This window comes from Ictalurus punctatus, chromosome 11, assembly GCF_001660625.3.
Source record: "Ictalurus punctatus breed USDA103 chromosome 11, Coco_2.0, whole genome shotgun sequence".
NCBI classification, from domain to species: domain Eukaryota; kingdom Metazoa; phylum Chordata; class Actinopteri; order Siluriformes; family Ictaluridae; genus Ictalurus; species Ictalurus punctatus.
This window is the reverse complement of record NC_030426.2, coordinates 21,006,159-21,029,320: the sequence shown is the minus strand read 5'-3', so window position 1 is coordinate 21,029,320 and position 23,162 is coordinate 21,006,159. Positions and strand designations below refer to the sequence as shown.

Sequence of the window (23,162 nt, the reverse complement as noted above, 5' to 3'; positions counted from 1 at the left end):
ATTGTATTATCTCGGCACATGGTGGCTTAGTGGTTAGCACATTCGCCTCACACCTCAAGGGTCAGTATTATATCGATATGTTAAATAAATAATTTAGCAAACACAAATACTTGTTTACGTCTTCATACTGTGTGTGCCCATTAGTTATTCATAATTTAAGCATTAATGAATGTTTATAAAAAAAATAAACGAATAAATAAATAAATAATAAGAACTTGCTGTGGTCGCTCATTTGTACATCCAACACATTTTTTAAAATATAAAAAATCCTATTAAATATATGAACAAGAACGACATATTTTTAAAAATATGAAACTGTAAACCTGTTTTCTTCATGCTGCTTTCATTTAAAACATCTTACAGCCACCTAGAAGTGACAAAAGAAATAACAGTAGTTGCTGGCCTGATAGTTTGATTAGAGTTTTTAATTGCTTGCTAATATTTAGTGTTATAGTAATGCGGTTGAATGTCTGATGACCAATCTCTCTCTCTCTCTCTCTCTCTCTTTCTCTCTCTCTCTCTCTCTCTCTCTCCCCGCCTTTTCCTTCCCTTCCCACCCTGAGTCGAGTAGAGTGGAGTGGTCAGTGAGCTGAAAGAATAGATTTCGGATTTGGTGTGTGTGAAATGTGAACACTCAGTCAGAAAGGACAGTTCTTGTGACAGATTATTTGACTTCAAGTTCCTTTACTTCAAGTTCCAAACTGCCTTTGGAAATGTGTAATACTGTGCACTGCCACCTGCAAAACTGGAAAACCCCAATGGAATGTGTTTATTTCTGATGCCTACAACACTTGGATAATTTTGCCTGGATTTCCAAATAGAAAAGCAGGATTTAAGTAATGATTTACCTCATCTACCTTTTGTGTTTCATCAGCATGTCGGGTAAGTCGATCAAAACTACAAAATTTTCACCCACTAATCATTTTATAATTTTTATTAAATTCCATGCTAACACTGCAAGGATATTGACAATATTGTAAAAGCAATTGGGGCTGGGGTAGAGTAATAATAGCCCGAGCTTTATGAAAGGCTTCTAACATGAACATAGAAACACACTTCTAGATTTCTACAATAAGCCTAAGAATTTCTCTTTATCTGGAGCTGGAGTGTGCTAAACTCTTGCCTGCTTCTTTATGAACATACTCTGACATGGTGCAATAAAATATAACTTAGCCTTTAGTCACTGTGCCTTGCAGATCAAGGTTATTATGGTGATATTGTGGTTTTCCATTCAATTTAGTAATTTAGCCCACTTTAAATGGTTGTTTACATTTTGGTTTATATATTTTTAAAACATTATTATATTTATGACATATAATTTGTATTTTATGTAAACTTATATCAAGTGTCATTATATATATATATATATATATATATATATATATATAATATTTTATATATATATATATATATAATTTCTAAACATGTATTTTGTGTATATATATATATATGTATATATGTATAAAATGTATACATATACATATGAATCGGTTTTACTTTGAAGAAGTTTCAACATTGTTTTATATTTTCATCATTTTTACTATGTTTCCTAAATATGCTATTTAACGATTTCACACTATGTCTATTAGTTTTAATGACATTTATTTATTTATTCATGCGTCCCTTCACTTCACTGTTTTTTGGTTACTTTTAATTTACTATACTAACTCTGTTGTGGGCACCTATGGCTCATCCTTGCTTCCTGGTATTGTTCTTGCCATGCAGACAGGGAATGTGGTGGAATGGCAGGATGTGGATGAGTAGACCTGTGATAAGAGTTCACACTGTTTTAATTCATGTGGTATTGATTTATAATTAAATCTGTTCTAGACTTCCTAAATAATTGAATAACTGTGCCCCTACTGCTGATGTACCTTATACACTGACAGTTGCAAGGTAACACTTACTGTATTGTTTTGATAATCTGAGAGTCATTGGTGTATTAGTAGCAGTCTACTAAAATCACTAACCATGAACTGGACTATCCAAATTCATTGAAGGAAAAAGGGCCAAGCGGCAACAACCATACACTAACATTTGACATGTTGTTGAGAATCTGCTGAAAGTGCATACCTACATGTCCACATAATGTGAACAATATGTGATAAAGGAATACTCCTGTGAGAAAATCGCATCTGAATACCATATGACTGAAAAGACTGAAGAGAAAAAAGTGAGGAGAAATGAATCATATAAATCAAAAAATTCATGTGAAAATGAGAACACACGTACTACATGTGAAAAGTCCATTATATGTGAAAAATGTAGGAAGCATAACATGAGAATTGTCTAAAAGCCACATGTGTAAAATTCACATATGAAGTTTGTGTAACTGTAATTAAGTCTTATAATAAGATATCAAATATTGATATTTTGGGGGTAATTTTTTGTTATAAAGACATAACGGTCCAAAAGGCTGCCTCTTACAGTAGATCTTTAGTCCATGGATGTTCAGAGGTAAATATATGTATACTATAATGTGTGTATACCCTCTCCAGATGCAGTCATGGACCTCACCATGAGGTCAAATGGGAGAAATTCTTCACAGAACTTTGTCCTCTCCTGCATCACAGGGGAGCGCAACACTGATGGATTAGAGCTTAGCATTAAAAAAGACAACAGCATAATGCGTATGACAAACATGCCTCGTTTCACTGTGCAAAAGCTTCGCTCTACAGAAGTGCTGGCTTCTGGTTTCAATGGCATGGAGCACAAAGGCATCTTTTACTGCCATTTGAAGCAGGGCTCAAATCACCAGACCACTGTCACTCTCATCAGCAACTACAATAAAGGTAAGTGTTTTCACAGGTTTTTGAAGCTTGGTAAGAAGTTCAAGAGAAGAGGTTATATCTGCTCATATTGTTTATTTTCTTTAAGGTCAATTCAGACCACAGAGGCTCTCCCTTGTGAGTAATAAAGGAGACACGGTACATCTGGCAATGGAAGTTGTGGGCAAGGAGCAAAGAGATGTCACATGGAAATTTAACGGTAAGGGATTCACAATTGCAGATGGTTGCAGTTCTTGATGCAATTAGCCTTAACATGGTAGATCTAGATACATCATGGTAGGCCTAGATACATTTTACAATTAGAAATTTTATCACATTCTTCAATAATTACTCCCAACAAGAAATGGGTTACCTCAGAGTTCTGTGGTTTCCTACCACCTCCAAAAAACATGTTAGTAGGTGGATTGGCTGCGTTAAATTGGCACTAGGTCTGAATGAATGTGTGGATGTGTGTGTGCATGGTGCCCTGCGATAGACTGGCATCCCATCCAGGGTGTATTCCTGCCTCTCTCCTAGTGTTTTCTCTGATCCACGGCAACCCTGACCAGGATCAAATGGTTATGAATTAATGAATGAATGAATGAATGAATGAATGAATGAATGAATGAATTACTGTGTGTTCCAGGGAATTATCACTACATGACCAACTGGGGAGATGTTGAAAATCGGACAGCAGTCCACACCATTTATAATGTTATGCAGACCAATGCAGGGATATACAGTGCAAGCTATGTAGGAGACAGCCCCATCTACGGAGCCTGGATGCATCTAATTGTTCGCGGTATTGTAGTCATGTCTGAGTATTTGTTGTTTAATCCAAAGTGTACAGTGCCCTCCACTAATATTGGCACCCTTGGTAAATATGAGCAAAGAAGGCTGTGAAAAATTGTCATTATTGTTTAACCTTTTGATCTTTTGCTTAAAAAATACTCTGCTCCCCTGGACATCAAACAATTGCAAACACAACACAGGTTTATTTTTTTTTAAAAATCTTTGTTAAATATAGGTGTGCAGCAATTATGGGCACCCCTATGAATTCATATAAGAAAAATATATTTAAAGTATATTCCCATTGATATTTTAAAAAAAAAAATGTATACCTGGGTGACTAGGAACAGGAAATGTTCAACCATGACTTCCTGTTTCACAGGGGTATACATATGAGGTAACAAATAGGCCAAATTTCCTATGTCATTCATAATAATGGGTAAGACCAAGAAATATAGCTGTGGTGTGCAGCAAAAGGTTGCTAAGCTTCACACAACTGGGAAGTGGCTATAAGAAAATAGCAGAAGCATTTAAAATGCCCATTTCCACCATCAGGGCAATAATTAAGAAGTTATAAAGTTAATAAATGTTATGAATCAACTTGGAATTGGCCAAAAAATCTCCAAGGATCACCGCTGGAGAATTGCAGAATTTAGTTGCGTCTTAGGGTCAGAAAGTCCCCAAAACTACAATCCAAAGTCACCTACATCACCACAAGTTGTTTGGAAGGGTTTCAAGAAAAAAAAGCCTCTACTCTCATCCAAATACAAACTTTAGCGTCTTCAGTGTGCCAGACACTACGGGAACTTCAAATGGGATCGGGTTCTATGGTCAGAAGAAACCAAAATAGAGCTTTTTGGAAATAAACACCAGAGGTGGTTTTGGTGCACACAGAGAGGGTAGCCATATGGAAAAGTACCTCATGCCCATGGTTAAATATGGAGGTGGCTCTTTAATATTTTGATATTATATATCTGCCAAAGGACCTGGACATTTTGTTAGGATACATGACATCATGGACTCAAATATCACCAGATATTAAATGAAAACCTGACTGCCTCTGCCAGAAAGCTTAAAAAGGGCCGTGGTTGGATCTTCCAGCAGGACAATGATCCAAAACATACATCAAAATCAACACAAAAATGGTTTACTGACCACAAAATCAAGGTCCTGCCATGGCCATCCCATTCCCCTGACTTGAAACCCATAGAGAACCTGTGGGGTGAACTGAAGAGGAGAGTCCACCATCATGGACCTTGTAATTTGAAGGATCTGGAGAGATTCTGTATGGAAGAACGGTCTCAGATCCCTTACCATGTATTCTCCAACCTCATCAGGCGTTATAGGAGAAGACTCAAGGTCTTTATTATTATTTATTATTTATTTTATATAAACCTGTGTTTTGTTTGCAATTGTTTGATATCAATGACAACAGAGTATTTTTGTTCATTTTTTGAACAAAAGATGAAAAGGTTAAACAATAAAGATAACTTTTCACAGCCTTCTTTGCTCATATTCACCAAGGGTGCCAATATTAGTGGAGGGGACTATATAAGTACATTCAAAATTTGTACGTGTTTGTTATTCCTTACATAATTTTGTCATTTTTGTTTACCTAGATTGTCCAAAGAATAAATGGGGCACATCCTGTGACAAGGAATGTCCTGAGTGTCTTAATGGTGGTGTTTGTCATGACAAAGATGGAGACTGTGTTTGTCCTCCTGGCTTCATGGGGACACGCTGTGAGACAGGTATTGTGCCATTAGAGACACAGAAATCAGGTCACTGGCTCAGGTTGTAAGACAATGATCAGTTATTTTCTCTAGAGATATTTAGCTAATTAATTAGGAACACCTCCTTTGACAGGTTTTACAGGTCAGTGTATTAAATACCTTTTGTGTTTATGTGGCTTGTAGCATGTCGAGAGGGCATGTTTGGAAGAAACTGCCAGGAATCCTGTAAGGCAGAAAATGGATGCCAGGGCCAGACCTTCTGCCTTGTTGAGCCTTATGGCTGCTCCTGTGCAAGTGGCTGGCATGGACATCACTGCAACAAACGTAGGTTTGACGGGTTACATTTAGTAAACACGGTTGGTGGAATTTTAGAAGTAGTCGCTCAGTGACTGAGGTTCTGGGCTTGATGGAAATCTTGAGAATTCAAATCCCAGGACTACCAAAAAATAACTGTTAGGCTTAGGGTAATGACAAAACAATTTCCCTACTGAGAAATTAAATAAAAACAATACTAATAAAGATGAAGATGATAAATGTTATGTTCGGGATATGACTGAAATAGGATCTCTGTAAGATAAGGTTTTTTGCAGGACTGTCCCAAAAACAACTCTATAACCTTACTGGCAAGCTTACCCCCTGTGAGATATTGACTGGTCTGAAAAGATCTAGTAGTAGTGCAATATGCATAAACATTATTAATGGTAGTAAACTAACAGTATAACTGGTAAAACTGTCCTGTGGAGTAAATATCAGCCTTAAAGTTGCAGTATTTAAATGGCTCAAAAATGTCACTATTCAGTACATTGTATGTACAATGACCATGAACACTAGAAATATTCTGTAATAGTAGAAAATAAGTACTGTTTTCAGGTAAAAGCAGATTTACAAAGGCTCCAAAAGTTGTTTTTTTTTTTTTTTTTAATTATTTTATTTTCAAATCTCTTCCTCAAAATAAACCCAATTTAATTTCAGATAAAAAAGTTATAGACATGAAACTTCATGGACAGTATGTTAACATCAATAGATAGTGAATGGTTCTTGCTAATCTTCATCTTGTTCTTTAGCCTGTCCGGAGGGAATGTATGGAGCTGACTGCCGTCTGAGCTGCAATTGTAAAAACAAGGGCAAATGTAGTCGCTTCAGTGGCTGCCAATGTCCTACTGGTTGGAGAGGACAACACTGTGAGAAACTAGGTTAGCCTTTACTGTATTTTCATCCTATTGACCTGCACCTGTACAATGGAGTTTACTTGTTCTTTATGTAACGATTTATCTGTTTTAATATTTTCTTTCAGATCATGCTCCTCAAATCCTTGGCATGCCGAGGAACCTGGAGTGGAACCTGAACTCCAGCCCAAAAATCTTATGCTCTGCCACAGGCAATCCTCTTCCCAGCCACAACAGCTTTGAGCTACGCAAACTGGACAGCACAGTTCTTAAGGTTAAAAACATATTATGCTGATAGTAATGTATGCTTCTGGAAAAGCATAATTCCTGTTGTACAACCCCAATTTCGAAAAAAGTTGGGACAGTATGGAAAATGCAAAACAACAAAAAAAAGCGTCATTTGAAAATTCAATTCACCCTGTACTATATTGAGAACACATTATTAACACATTATTTGATGTTTTACTTTGTGAATTTCAAATCTGATGACTGCAACACACGCCAAAAAAGTTGGGACAGTCGATTGTTTACCACTGTGTAACATCACCTTTTCTTTTAATAACACTTATTAAGTGTTTGGGCGCTGAGTGAAGACACCAGTTGGTTAAGTTTAGCAAGTGGAATTTTCCGAGGCCTTCGTTGTCTTATTTTGCGCTTCATAATGCACCACACATTCTCAATGGGAGACAGGTCAGGACTGCAGGCAGGCCATGCTAGCACCCGCACTCTCTGCTTACGCAACCATGCGCTTGTAATCCGGGCAGAATGGGGTTTGGCGTTGTCCTGCTCTGGATGGCAGCATATGCTGCTCCAAAATGTGTACATATCTTTCTGCATTAATGCTGCCCTCACAGATGTGCAAGTTACCCATGCCATGTGCACTGACACACCCCGATACCATGACAGACGCTGGCTTTTGGACCTGACGCTGATAACAGCTTGGATGGTCCTTTTCCTATTTGGCCCAGAGAATACGACGGCTGTTTTGCTCAAAAATTATTTGAAACGTCGACTCGTCGGACCACAAAACACGATTCCACTGTGCTACTGTCCATCTCAGATGAGACCGAGCCCAGAGAAGTCGGTGGCACTTCTGGACAGTGTTGATGTATGGCTTCTGCTTTGCATAGTAAAGCCTTCACTTGCATCTGTGGTTTTTGGCCTTGCCCTTTACGCAATGAGATTTGACCGGATTCCTTGATTCTTGTAATTATATTGTGCACTGAGGAAAGTGAAATGCCCAAAATCCTACTGATATGTCTTTGGGGAATCTTGTTCTCAAAGTGATTATTCACTGATGCATGTGTTGGCAGATTGGCGAGCCTCCACCCATCCTTGCTCTTGAAGGACTAGGCCTTTTTTGGAGGCTCCTTATATACTATGATTAGATGATTGCCTCACCTGTTTCACATCACCTTCTTATTTCAACTTGTCACATCGCTATTAGTCCTAAATTGCCCCTGTCCCAACTTTTTTAGAACGTGTTGTATGCATCAATTTCAAATGGAACGTTTGCAATTGATTAAGTAAAATACAAAATACCTTGTCTTTGACTTGTATTTAAACAAAAAACATATAAAGTAGATTTACTCACTCTTTGTTTTTATTCACATTTTCCATACTGTCTCAGCTTTTTCAGAATTGGGGTTGTACTATGAATGCTGATTTAGTAAATTGATTTAGCCATCTTATTTAAGATGACATGGACATTCTATACTACAGTTTGTATACTATGTAAAATGTTTGTTTAAAGACAATCCAAAAACTCTGATTTTTTGGTTCAACAGGCCTCCCACACCACAATGGACTCAAATAAGAGCACAGCTCAGTTTGAGATTCCACGCTTGACTGCTGAGCATGGGGGGCTCTGGGAATGTCGGGTCTCGACTAAGGGAGGCCAGGACTTCTGTAAGTTCAACCTGACTGTTAAAGGTGAGGCATACGTATATACTTTTCTGGTTATTTGACAAAAAAAAAAAAAAAAAGTCATCTTAAGATATAGGACATCAAAGTTTTGAGACTCCCAATTGTGAAACTGTAAATTACTGTGATTTACATTTACAGCTCAGAAAGACTTACACTTTAACATGATTTCAAATGAATATTATTAAAAGTGAGAAGCATTTAGTAAGTAGCTTTTTACTACATGGGCCAAACACAAGTAGAACCTTATTATTCTGTAAGCTCTAATACTGTTTGTTTTTTAAGATTCTATTTGTCTATTTCTTATTAGGCATTCTTTAATAACGAATAACTAATAAATAAATAATAACTAATTAATAACTAAATAACTAATAAATGGTATAACACACACAGAGCGAGAGAGAGAGAGAGAGAGAGAGCGAGAGAGAGAGAGGGAGAGAGAAGAGTTGATTATGCACTCTGTGTTCAAAAATGAATTTATGTAGTTGACTCATTTTTGAACCAAATTTCATATAAAACCTTATAATACTGAGATTGCTGACTGATGGAATGACTCATATTTTCATAAATCTTTAACAAGTGCCCCCCTGTCCAACCACTCCTCCAAAACTGATCGAGAAGAGCAGCAAACAGCTCATTGTAAAGCCTGTAGAGAGCTACAAAGGTGATGGGCCCATTTTGTCTAAAAAGATCAGCTATAAGCCCATGGAGTCAGAACACCCCTGGTCTTCTATTATAGGTGGGAAATGCTTATTTTGTTACTCAATTTAATAGAAATCAATGAGTCACTCCTCATGCTAAATGATACTAAACGCTTTTTCTTGTTTTGTTTTGTGTTTGTTTTTTGTTTTTGTTTTTCTCATTTTCAGTGTACGGTAATGAACCAATTACACTAATGAACTTGAAGCCCACGACCAGATATAAGGTTCGGGTGCAGCTTACTCGGCCAGGAGATGGAGGAGAGGGGCCTTCGGGTCCAGAAGCTATCATGGAGACTGACTGTCCAGGTGAGTGCATTATGACACCATGACAACGACATGTGGAAGCAATCAAATGTGATCTGAAAAGAGTATACAGGAAAGTTTCAGAATAATGAAGTAATGAAAGAATAGACAGTGCCATAACTTCTATTGGTGCTCCTCTAGTTCCTTAAAAGGCAGAGCTTTAAATTTTATTCTGGCGGTTGTGACTAAAAGGAAGAAGGGTCTGAAGTCAAGGTCTTGACTTTTTTGTGAGTCAGATCTCTTTTGGCTAGAATGTATTTCAGGGTTAGTCTGCTGCAGATTTTGAACGAGCTCCAGAGTCTGGGCTGGTCCGTGAGGTGCAGCAGACAGGTTCTGACTGCATATTATGCCATTAGAGGCCACAGCCAGGCTGGAGATTGATTTCAGCTCTCAAGAGGGGCGAAACGCCACGGTGAATTAGTGCCTGTCAGGTGGTCCAGGTGAGGCCAGTGGATTTTTAGCACTGCTCTACAGGTCAAACAATTACAATTTAATCAGCTGTGGTAGCTTTCAGCCTGCCTCAAAGCCATATCCCATGCACCTCAATAGCCAGGGTAAAGCAACTCTTTCTAGCCACTAAGTGGCACTCATAAATAGTGGATAGTGATAGATGTTCTCTAATGGGTTCGATGTCTTGCAGAATGATTGTACTAACTAGGATCTGGATTGTTTCATGGTGTTTCTGAGAAAAAAAGGATTACAGAAGAGTTAGCAAGAATTGTAAGTTTGTGTTTGTGGCCTTAATGTGAGCACCTTCTTTGTGCTCTTTAATCCTTCCTTGAAATAGTTGTTATTAAAGTTGAACTCAAAATAGGGGAAAATATAGGATATTTTTGAGAATTTCGCAGTCCACAAAAAAGTAGAAAGAGGAATACTCAAATTTTTAGCTATATATTAACATGCTACGCTAATTTGCACATTTTCTCTCACCCACTCAAGGTCCCTCTTCCCCACTGAATGTCGAGGCTAACCCCTTGTCCATCAGCACAGTTCAGGTTCGCTGGGACCCTCCTGTGGATCCAAATGGAGGCATTGTGAAATACATCATTGAATACCAGCCAGTGGGACAAGACAACTTACACCCATGGGTGGACACTGATGATGGGAACAAGACCACCAAGGATGTAACAGCATTAAATGGCAGCACCTTATACCAGTTTCGTGTACGGGCTTTCTCAAAGGTGCCCGGAGAGTGGAGCAAGTTTGTGCAAGCCAGAACCCAAGGAGATGGTATGATATTAGAGGAAATAAATAAAGGCTGGGGCATACTTTTGTGTAGAATAACTCATGCATTTAATACATGTAGGAAGAACATGTCTTGTACTGTGATATTTTTATTTAGCATAGAATATTATTATTGCTTTATGTTCAGTAGTTGAAGTTCAAGGATAATGTGTCCATCAGGTACTGCCAGCTTCATTCCAACCACTCAGGGGGTTGGAAGGCCTAGGAAGGAGGAGTATCAGCTGCTCTGGGCTGTGATTGGCTCAGTGGCAATCACCTGTGTCACCATCCTGCTAGCGCTACTGGTCCTCTTCTACATACGCAGATCCATTGTCAAACGCAGACGCACTTTCACCTACCAGTCTGGATCTGTGAGTGTACATATTTTTACATATTAGACATCTGATTTGTGACTATTTTCAAATTAGAATAGTTTCTCTAATAATATTTTTGAACACTATTACACCCCAATCACTACCTAAACACACTTATACCTGCAAAGGGAGAAGAGACCATCCTGCAGTTCAACTCGGGGACTCTCACACTGACTCGCAGACCGAAGCCCACCCCAGAACCCCTAACCTACCCTATTCTGGAATGGGAGGACATCAAGTTTGAGGATGTCATTGGTGAAGGGAATTTTGGGCAAGTCATTAAAGCCATGATCAAAAAGGATGGGACCAAAATGAGTGCAGCAGTCAAAATGCTTAAAGGTGAGGCTCCCATTTGAAACTACCATGCACTGCAAAATAAATAGAGATACGATAAGCATTTATTTTTTATTATTTGTTCGTGCAGAGTTTGCCTCAGAAAATGACCACCGGGACTTTGCTGGGGAACTGGAGGTGCTGTGCAAGCTAGGCCAGCATCCCAACATTATTAACCTTCTAGGAGCTTGTGAAAACAAAGGTGAGAGTGCCACCTATTGGTCATGCATGATCACTTAGGCTATGTCTAATTCATGTCTAGTTAACCTGGAGAATTCAGGCTAAATTAATGCCAGCACTTTTAAAGGCAAAGATATAGTAGTTTATGTTTGAAGGTTATCAATTTCAGTTTTTATTAATCAATGGCAGGCCTATGTGAAAGGAAACATGAATTTATTTTTGTTGACTTGACAAGTGGTTCACATGTCGTTGTTGAAGTGAACAACAATGAATTGAACAGAAGGAATTTTAAAACTGAAATACAGTGCATCTGGAAAGTTTTCCCAGCACTTCACTTTTTCCACATTTTGTTATGTTACAGCCTTATTCCAAAATGGATTAAATCCATGATTTTCCTCAAAATTCTACAAACAATACCCCATAATGACAACATGAAAGAAGTTTGTTTTAAATCTTTGCAAATTTATTAAAAATAAAAAACAAAAAAAGCACATTTACGTAAGTATTCTCAGAGATGAACAAACAAGTCCGATCCGTGGCAGCCCCACCTCACAACGTACAGCACTTGAAGGATCTGCTGCTAACATTTTGGTGCCAGATACCACAGCACACCTTCAGTGGTCTTGTGGAGTCCATGCCTCAATGGGTCAGAGCTGTTTTGGCAGCACAATGGGGACCTACACAATATTTAGCAGGTGGTTTTAATGTTGTGGCTGATCACAGTCCTTCTAACACTTTGATCAGCATAGAAAGGGCTTAGCCCTTTTATTAAATAATATGCAAGATTACAGTAAATCAGCTATTGAGCGAATTCCACCCTTGAAATCGATAAATATTCATATTAATGGACGATTTTGCATTTTACAGACTTTTTTGTTTTGTTTTGTTTTGTTTTGAAAAACAGAATAATATTATCTTATATTTTGCCTCAGTGATTGTAAAAATAAATTAAAAAAGCAAGCAAGTAGATATTCAAGACAAAATTTTCACCTTTTTTTTTTTTTTAACCTTTTTTAATCACGATGCTTCTTTTTCTTGTTTTTGTTTGTCACTTTTGATCCGCAGGTTACTTATACATTGCTATTGAGTACGCTCCCTACGGAAATCTTCTGGATTTCCTGAGAAAGAGCCGAGTTCTGGAGACAGATCCAGCGTTTGCTAAAGAACATGGCACTGCATCCACGCTTACTTCCCAGCAGCTCCTGCAGTTCGCCGCAGATGTGGCAACAGGCATGCATTACCTTAGTGACAAACAGGTAAGCAGATAACCACTATACACATATACATATACATACTACTGAAAGTGAACATTCTGAATTCTACTCTAGGCAATGAACAGATTTGCCGTGCTCTTTTACATAGTGGTAATGTCCTGTAGCACTGACATTGTACTTTTTCTAATCTATAATGATCTCATAATAATGTTCTGTAAATATTGTCATCAATTAGTAACACCATTTTATATATATATTTATTTATTATGCTCTCCCAGTTTATTCACAGAGATCTGGCAGCCAGAAACGTACTGGTTGGAGAAAATCTGGTGGCGAAAATTGCTGATTTTGGACTCTCACGTGGAGAGGAGGTGTATGTCAAAAAGACCATGGTGAGTAAAGTATTTTGAATTGTGCAAGTGACTAAGAAATTCGTGAGAAACTTGAGAATGTAACAATGTGGTATGGTCTCTCAACAGCCAGAAATACTAACTGACAGTACCATAATAAAGTGTTAGATATGCTGTGAATACCAAATGTGCATGTGAATCACACTTAAAAAAAAAAAAAAAGGCAAAATAATTTGAGGTGTCTGAGGTGTTAATAGATACAGTTTAGTTGTAGCATTTATAGATTTTTGACTGCTTGCTACAGCAATACAGGAGACGCCTGCAAACTAGTCTTTTCTGCGGTTTTCAACTAAAATTTGCAGTCAGAGCACACACAAATAAAATTTGACGATGAGGGGGAGAAAAATAATTCAGTGAAGTGAAAAGTGTGTGTGAAGTGGGTGTGAAAAATATTGTGTTTTTAGTGCTTCTGGTACTGGTTAGTTACATTTTATGCTGACTTTGTACCTGCAAATTTGCAAACCTTGGACTTATGAGCCAATAGAATCGAAGAAGACACTGTGGTCACTTTGGTTACTGTAGGGGCTTCTCCAACAGTTCATGCTAGACATAACAAGCTGCACTGCACATACAAGCAAAAATGGTGTTACAAAAAGAAGCTGTTTTCCTACTGTTTGGTACGTATCTTAAAAAATAAGATGCAGACTGCGAACAAGACATGTTAATGTTAATTTTGTAATAGCTCCAATATTGTCTAGGGATTATGTGTTAAAATTCTTTTCTCTCTCTCTCTCTCTCTCTCTCTCTCTCTCTCTCTCTCTCTCTCTCTCTCTCTCTCTCTCTCTCTCTCTCTGCTTGCTACAGTTTTCTTGTTTGCAATGTTGGCATATCTCACATTTTACCACTGTCATAAAGCTCACATGCATACATGCACCGGATTTACATATTAGCTCAATATATCATCTAAAATAACATACACAGTCGAATGGTAGGAAAAAACATCATCAGGTTCTCCTGCTTAACCTTAAATCTTGCAAGCTGTTACTTCATGTACAACATATTACATTGAATGTTTACATTATACATTAGGTTTAGAATAATTTCAAACATAAAATGGCCCACTGAGCTCAAAATGACTTTAGAGTTATTAAAGTACTAAATTTAATCACGAATCAACTCATCTTCCCTCAGGGGAGACTTCCTGTACGATGGATGGCCATTGAATCCCTCAATTACAGTGTCTACACCACAAAGAGTGATGTGTAAGTATCTTTTACAAATGTGTGTGCCAATAATTCACATCACCTTCTTATTTCAACTTGTCACATGAGTTCATCTCTTCAGTACTTTAAACTAATTAAACAAAACAGGTTAAAATGGTTCAACCTTATCCCTGTGAGTATTTTTTGGGGTTAAGCCCATAGAAAGTGTGTAGTGAAAATAAAATTTCAAGGAATACTATATGAATAGAGTGGTGCTTGAACGTTTGTGGTGCAGAATGTTCTATATATCTGCATAAATATGACCTAAAATATCGTCAGATTTTCCCACAAGTCCTAAAAGTAGATAAAGAGACCCCAGTGAAACAAATGAGACAAAAATATTATACTTGGTCATTTATTCATTAAGGAAAATGATTCAAGAGTACATATCTGTGAGTGGCAAAAGTATGTGAACCTCTAGGACTAGCAGTTAATTTGAAGGTGAAATTAGAGTCAGGTGTTTTCAATCATTGGGATGATAATCAGGAATGAGTGTCCTGTTTTATTTAAAGAACAGGGATCTATCAAAGTCTGATCTTCACAACACATGTTTGTGGGAGTGTATCATGGCACAAACAAAGGAGATTTCTGAGGACCTCAGAAAAAGAGTTGTTGATGCTCATCAGGCTGGAAAAGGTTACAAAACCATTTCTAAAGAGTTTGGACACCATTGTTACCCTTCCCAGGAGTGGTTGAGCAACAAAGGTCACACCAAGAGCAAGACGTGCAATAGTCCATGATGTCACAAAGTAACCCAGGGTAACTTCTAAGCAGCTAAAGACCTCTCTCACATTGGCTAATGTTAATGTTCATGAGTACACCATCAGGAGAACACTGAACAACAATGGTGTGCATGGCAGGGTTGCAAGGAGAAAGCCACTGCTCTCGAAAAAGAACATTGCTGCCCCTCTGCAGTTTGCTAAAGATCACGTGGACAAGCCAGAAGACTACTGGAAAAATGTTTTGTAGACAGAGAGACCAAAATAGAACTTTTTGGTTTAAATGAGATGTTTGGAGAAAGGAAAACACTGCATTCCAGCATAAGAACCTTATCCCATCTGTGAAACATGATTGTGGTAGTATCATGGTTTGCTGCATCTGGGCCAGGACGGCATGTCATCATTGATGGAACAATGAATTCTGAAGTATACCAACAAATTCTAAACGGAAATGTGAGGACATCTGGCACATGAACTCTCAAGAGAAAATCTCAAGAGAAAGTGAGTCATGCAGCAAGACAATGATCCTAAGCACACAAGTCTTTCTACCAAAGAACGGTTAAAGAAGAATAAAGTTATTGTTTTGGAACGGCCAAGTCAAAGTCCTGATCTTAATCCAATAGAAATGTTGTGGAAGGACCCGAAGCAAGCAGTTCATGTTAGGAAACCCACAAACATCCCAGAGTTGAAGCTGTTCTGTACTGAGCGGGTTAAAATTCCTCCAAGCTGATGTGCAGGACTGATCGGCAGTTACCGTAAATGTTTAGTTGCAGTTATTGTTGCACAAGGGGGTCACACCAGATACTGAATGCAAAGTTTGACATTCTTTTGCTCCTCACAGATATGTAATATTGGATGGATAATTTGCCTCAATAAATAAATGACCAAGTATAACATTTTTGTCGCATTTGTTTAATTGGGTTCTCTTTATCTAATTGTAGGACTTGTGTGAAAATCTGATGATGTTTTAGATGTTCATATTCAAGCAGAAATATCGAAAAGTCTGCATCACAAACGTTCAACTTTCCACTCTATATTATTCACCATTTGGTCTAGCTGTTTTCTCAGTTTTTTTTTTTTTATATTTTAAGTATATTCTTGAGAACACTGTATCAGTTACTACAGTATAAAGTGTGTCACATCATGCTGTGGTTTCAGTGCAAAACAACAAATCATTCTGCGATCATCCTGTCTGTGTCCCTTTCCCATTGGTCACTGGGCAACTGATAAATATGAAGGGAGGAACTGATAACAAGGCAGGAAACTACAAAGCAGCTAGTGCTCCTAGGCCACAACGACTGTGTTAAAACCTTATTTTTAGCCACTAAAGAACTTGCTGTACTGACAAGATGAAAAACAAAGAAAGTACTGGTTGTTTTCTGCACTTACACTAAAGTTGGTAATGTACTGTAATGGTTGCAAAATAAAAATAGTGTTTGCAGGACACGTGCAGCTATAACCTTTTAAATCAGGGCTATTCAACTCAAATTTATGATACTCCAGTTTTCTTCCCTTACAAAGGTCCAAATAAGTGACATGATAGACAAGACAGAATGGTGGCAAAAGTTACCTTTAAATGCTTAACCATTCGTGATTATATAACTAAGACGATTTGAAGTGGTTGTGTTTTGTTTTGTAGTGGAGCTTCACATTACTCATTTTGACTAAAACAGATGAGATGTGTTTTGAATTTGATGAGGGAGAGAGTAAATACATATTTCTCTGTCCATTCTCTTTTCAATGTCAACTTTTTTTTTTTTTTAAACAAGCCATGCTGTTGAGGAACTTAGTGGTTAGCACATTTGCCTTACACTGCCCAGGTTTTGGGGTTCAACTCATGCCTCTGCCCTGTGTGCTTGGAGTTTGCATGATCTCCCCATGCTTCAGGTTTTTCCTCCGTGTACTCTGCTTTCCTCCTTCAGTCCAAAGACATACACTGTAGGCTGATTGGCATTTCCAAATTGTCTGTAGTGTGCGAATTGGTTTGTGAGTGTGTGTGTGCGATTTTGCCCTGCAATGACCATCCAGGGTGGCCCAAGCTCCCTGGGATAGGCTCCAGGCTCCCTGCGACCCTGTGTAGGATAATCAGAGTGGAAAATGGATGGATGGATGGATGGATGGATGGATAGAAGTCATGCTGTCAGTTCACTAATCAGTCCAGAGAGGGTAAATGAAATGGAAAATCTATGAAAGTCTTTGAAATTCTTCCCATTGAGCTGCATTCAGCTAAATAATTTACATAAATGCATTGGATAAAGTGCAACAGAGGATCGGCTACAGAAGTCGAGCAAAACTACAGCCAGTTTCGCTTCATACGTTTGTCAGCTCGGTTACAGTGTTGTTGTTTTTTTTCAAGTACTCAGTTCGGTCTGCTGAAATACACTTCAGCATCCAGACCACAGTCCACCACTTGACATCCCCTGCTCGATGATTTAATTCTTTTCTCACAAGCCATAAAAAAACACTTGAGAGTAGTCATTTGTGTAGATAGGATGATGTCTGTGTAAATAGTATTTGATACGATGTGCACATAGTATCTTGTGTGCATAGTAGAGTCTGTGTACAAAGGGTGATGAAGCACAAGGTGCATTTGAGTGTTTTCTATGTCTTCTAAATAAGGATAAAGCAGAAAGACGCTTTAAAATCTCTTAAGTAACTTTTCAATGATTAAAATTCCCAGGTCTATGAAGGACATGAAAGACATAAACTCTTGATTTTGATCGCGTCTCTGTCTTACACTTTCTCTTTAACTTTCAGCTGGTCTTTTGGGGTGCTCCTGTGGGAGATTGTAAGCTTAGGTAAGTTTGTATCCAGTTTGTATCGAGTTTGTATAATCACTACAGCCTCCATAAAAATCCTCCATAAAAGCAACAGAGACGAACTTGAGCAACAAGATCGAACACAGTTTAACACGCAGAAACACACTTAAATTTCATGGTTTGCAGGAAATGTATTCCTCATCCCCAAACCAACCATTTGAGTGTTGGTGTTGGATAAATAGATGGTGAATTGTTTTCTGCCACATTAAGCAATTATAAGCTAATTAAAAATAGATACACATATGTTTTGTGTATAAGTAGGTATACCAATGATCAAATATTATTATAAATTAATCAGAAAGATTCTCAGAGAAAAGGGCATTATTTACCACTTGTACAAGGGGAAACAATATGGCTATGAATTACTAAAAGCAGTTGGGACATTAATGCATAATTCATAGTGTGACAATACTAACATTAAGTAAATGTTAGTTAATATGGCTAACAAAGAACAAAATTATCTGACTAAATGTCTGCATCGGTAATGTACAACAGACTGATTATTCAATTTGTTTTTTTTGCATTATGAATTTAACATGGTTTTATTGCAACCCTGAACATGTGCACCTGACCCTTGATTAACCAAATCGGATGTTAAAGTTTGTAAATGATGAAAAACTAGTCAGTGTGAGGAACTGTTAACAACTAGGACTTATTTTCCATTAACAGCACATCCAGAAGTGTTTTATTCCTCATATACCACAGCAATTTCCCAACAATTATTTATTCACTAAAGAATTACACATTATGCGTTTTATCCATGTATAGTTACATCTAACTTACAATACAACCGCTATCATTCGGTCACCAGCCTCTCTATTGTTCTCTGTCTTGAAGTTAATAAGGCAAAATAAAAGCAGCTTTTTATGTGCGCGGGAAATCAGAAAGCACAAATTCCTCTGTGCTGAAGACTTTCTCTTCAGAGAAAACTGAAAACAAAAACAAACAAACAAACAAAAAAAAGTTTCAGTTTTATTTCTGACCGTGACAAAGTGCTGACTCCTCCCAAAAATGCTAAATAAACACCTCACAGAAAACTTCATATCAACAAATACAGTTTTTATTCTTTAAACCTATGGATAGATTGTCTGGCATGTAAACCCCTCTGTTGTTGTTACAGTAGAAATAATAGCATATTAGAACAAGTGCATTAATATAAACTTGTGATTTGTCTTGCAGCACTATTTTAAGAGCTGCTGTATAGAAAATTTATCAGCACCTTCCGACCAATCAGAATACAATATTCAACAATGCTTTGATATATGTTAAAATAATTGATAAAGAGTAGTGTATTCTGACATTTTAGACCATAGGGTTTGTTGGCATATAAGACCTAAGCAATGAACTAAAGGTTATTTTACAACAGGAGGCACTCCTTACTGTGGGATGACCTGCGCTGAGCTCTACGAGAAGCTTCCTCAGGGCTACAGGATGGAGAAGCCTAGAAACTGTGATGATGAAGTGTAAGGATTAAGCTCTTTAAGTGTCCGTGCTTCTTGCACGAAGAATGGCGTTATTTGCCAAGTTGAAGGTTTTTTTTGAAGTGCCATCCATTAGTAACAGAAACTACTAAGACAAAGCCAGCGATATTTAGCTGTTATATGTAACTTTTCTTTCCAGGTATGATATGATGAGACAGTGTTGGAGGGACAGACCTTATGAAAGGCCACCATTTTCTCAGATATCTGTTCAGCTGAACAGGATGCAAGAGGCAAGGAAGGTAAGGACCAGTAATGTAGCTCTCAGTGTTGGGGAATCTACTTTGCACTTGTTACTCAACAAACTCCAAGCTACTCATGTTGAAAATAGCTAAGCTACAGCCACACTGCCAATTTGATAAAGTAAGCCCTTTGCCATGTGAATCTTTCACCCTCATACACATTAATAATAATAACGTTACCATGGATGTTCGATAATCTTGTTTTCATCACTGGAAGAATCCATTCACTGTAGCTTTTAGCTGCATTTTGAAAACAGCTCAGCTACGTCCATGCTACTAAAAATGTATTTAATTTAGTAACGTCGCCATAAGTAGATAGCTACTCTCTAACACTGGGAGATACATACATGCAGTCCAACCAGTGCCGTTTAACTGTCCATCCATCTGTATATCACTCTCACATAACTCCTCTATTTTTTTCGTACAGGCCTACGTAAACATGGCACTGTTTGAGAACTTTACCTACGCTGGAATAGATGCCACCGCCGAAGAAGCCTGACTACTCGCCCCCCCAGATTCCGGCAGGTTCCACAGTCCGAGGGAGGCTCAACACAGCAGGGCGATACGTTACTGCCAACCCCCTGTTGTTCGGTTCCATCGCTCAAAGAAGAGACACTCGCCCGGGACCATGGGCTGTAGAGGAAAGACTGTGAAAGGACACTTGTAGGGTCCCTACTCTCTTCCGTTAAACTGTGGATGATCTCAGATCATTGTTATACACTGGTCAGCTTGATGATATATCAGTGTTTGAATGCTCAACAAAAAAGGGCATCTAAAAGAGATCACATTTGTGCTATCCCTGTACCTGCTGGGATCTGTGGGGATTTTGACAACTCTGTGAATATATTGTTCTCTATTATGAGGCGCCTTGTAACATTGTTGCAATGTTGGGGGAAAAAAACCATATGAATGTAATTCATACAGCTGGACATCATTCTATGTAGCACTTAATATAATGACAGAAAACCAAGTGTACCGTAGTCATTTCAGCACAATATGTATACTGTATATTTGACCTTGGCTTATCGTATATGCTTGTAAAGACAGTGTTTATAAAGCTCACTTAACTTACTTAAACTAAAGGCTTATTCTGGCACGTGTCAGCTACCGAAAACAGCTTTTATCAAATTTGATGTCAATTTAATAAACAACGTGAGTTAACTTACAGATTTTAGATCACATAAAATTATGTTATAGCATATAACCATAGCCCTATAATATATGGTTCCTGGATCCTCACCCACCCTGGGTTACTTTAGAATGTCTTGATAACTGACTTTGTATCTCTGTAAACGGGTATGTACGAGTCACATAATGCTGATGATGCTGGATGACAAACATCAGACGCAAAGTTGACAGTTTAGGACCAGAGGAATAATACATAACTCTGATATTACAGTGTCATAAGTTTGCCATAAGGATTCCTAAAAATCTTATAAGCAGAAATATGAAACTCACTTTAAAATCCAGAGAGAACATACATTTCTCTATTACGCTTTTAGAGTGTAATTCAATTCAATTTTGTTTGTATATATTACAATATATAATAGCACACAGCAGCTTTATGGTGACGTATTGTCACTGCTAAAACCTTCCCAATGCAGCAGTGTTATACAGCAGGGTTTCATGTCAGTGTTAGACGTGCTGATGTTTATTCATTCTTCCAATTTAACACCCGTTTTGTTGTCCCATTGAGCCAGTTTTTAATTTAGGTAGTCTTTATGACAGCTTCTTCTGTTGTAATAGGTCTTTATAAATGTTTAAGTTGTTTAGAAGCGCTTATGTAGGTGTTATGTAGTCGTATGAATATTTAAGTCATACTTTTTGTTTAGAAAACACCTTATCAAATCCCTTTTCTATGCATTTATTAGCAGTGATATCAGCTACATAAATTTGTGTATCTGTCTGCATATACTACATGTACAGTTTTGTTTTTTTTTTTTTTTTTAAAAAGAACTGGAATTTCCATAAATTTCATTTTAATTTTTTATAAATAAAGCATTTATACAGAAAGGACTGGTTACACAAATACATTATGTCTGATTATCTGGATGATTTAGTTACAGCATGGAACAAAGACTATATTTTCTACCCATAACACCCCCCCGCCCCTCTCTCTCTTTCTCTGTCTGTCAGTAGGGGTATTGAGGTTGGGCCTCTCGCATTCTGCAGCTCAGTGATCTGTCAGATGGTTTCCTCTCTAAGTGAGCCACAGGCACTGGACTTGTCACGTTGAGGACACTCGGTTTCCTTCCCACTAGCACACTTTCTCAAACTCTTGCTTAAACATACACACGCTTATGTGCACGCATTAGCAGTGTCAACAAGTAATCATTCTGCAAACAGTTCATTTTACTCATGCCTTTTTTATTTAATCATTGCTATTCTTAACATAAGAGATTTTTGCTTATTGATCTGCCAGCTTAAGAGGTGTTTGCACAGCAATAGTTGTCAAGCCACATGACAATAGCTTGATATTTTCTTGCTTTTTCTCAAGTATGTCCAGTTGAGTTGTAACACAATGCCACAATTTCTGTTTAGTGCTCCAGATATTCATATCTCTATCTGTATTCGGATACACTGCAAAACACTGGAAAGACCCACTGTGCAATGTTTCTTTTTTTTTTTTTTTTTTTTTAAGAAAAAAGAAAAAAGTATAGTTCACCTCCTATAAGTATGTGTATTTAGATCAATTTATAACACATTACCTGTCTAGTCTGAATAATAACTTTAGTATCATAAATGTAGACTCTATACAAGGAACTGTATGTCTTTAGAATGTTCAGTACCCTGTAAAGGGAAACTTCAGCTGTCTGAAAGAGGCCTAACAAAAATAGATTGATATTTGGAGATATCTGTGGATGGCGAGTGTGATTTTACAGTTTTATAAACAGAAGATGAACTAACTAAATAACTGACAATTCAGACACATTATGAACAAATTTTTTTTTTGTACTTTTTTTTTGGGTGGGGAGGGGGGGTTGCCACGTTGACGGAAATAGATCCCAAAGAATCCACATTCACTGATCGCCCATCAGCTGGCTGGCTAGCTTGCTGCTCGCTCGGCCCACAGTGATTTGGATTTTAAAGGTGCACCCAGTGGCTTCACTCCTTCCTTTTCTTCTTCATTTAACAAGCATTCAAGAGTCCCCAATGTTGATCCATGGCCACTGTGAGGAGTTTTTCAATGGCCTCCTGAAAGTTTTTGGCAAAGAAAGAATGGCCCACAAAGCCTTGGCAACCAACTTCAATAGGATCAGAGTGGGCTTTCCAGCCCTGTCTCCAGCATTCTGATACAAACGTGTGTAGATATTTTACATCCACTGTATTCAGATATGCTGGATTTTATGCTTTTAGAATATGAATTCCTTTGTAACTGAGTTACTAGAAGTGAAACCAGACATCCTAATTTATTTGTCAGTTTTCATCCTCTGTGTAACGATTTGTTAGAGCATTGTGACAACTTTTCTGTAAATGTGTGTAAATGTGTGATTGTGTGTTTGAGAGAGAGAGTGTGTATGAAGACTGTTTGTGTGACTTCCTACTTTGTCAAGGTCTTGCACATTAGAGCCGCCCACCACAGT

General features: G+C 37.8%; 1 protein-coding gene across 1 annotated transcript; it reads left to right on the top strand.

Annotated features, from left to right (window-relative positions):
* Positions 1 to 587: 587 nt before the first annotated feature.
* tie1 (tyrosine kinase with immunoglobulin-like and EGF-like domains 1) lies at positions 588 to 21,508 on the top strand. Its single transcript, XM_017479791.3, has 22 exons — positions 588 to 882; positions 2,499 to 2,792; positions 2,878 to 2,988; positions 3,415 to 3,570; positions 5,177 to 5,308; positions 5,474 to 5,614; positions 6,355 to 6,483; positions 6,585 to 6,730; positions 8,244 to 8,388; positions 8,960 to 9,118; positions 9,249 to 9,386; positions 10,323 to 10,613; positions 10,788 to 10,978; positions 11,110 to 11,320; positions 11,406 to 11,516; positions 12,560 to 12,750; positions 12,987 to 13,100; positions 14,250 to 14,320; positions 17,797 to 17,837; positions 19,225 to 19,321; positions 19,479 to 19,578; positions 20,006 to 21,508. The coding sequence occupies exons 1-22, from the start codon at positions 840 to 842 to the stop codon at positions 20,075 to 20,077; spliced, it is 3,084 nt and encodes a 1,027-aa protein (XP_017335280.1). The 5' UTR covers positions 588 to 839; the 3' UTR covers positions 20,078 to 21,508.
* The last annotated feature ends 1,654 nt before the right edge of the window (positions 21,509 to 23,162 follow it).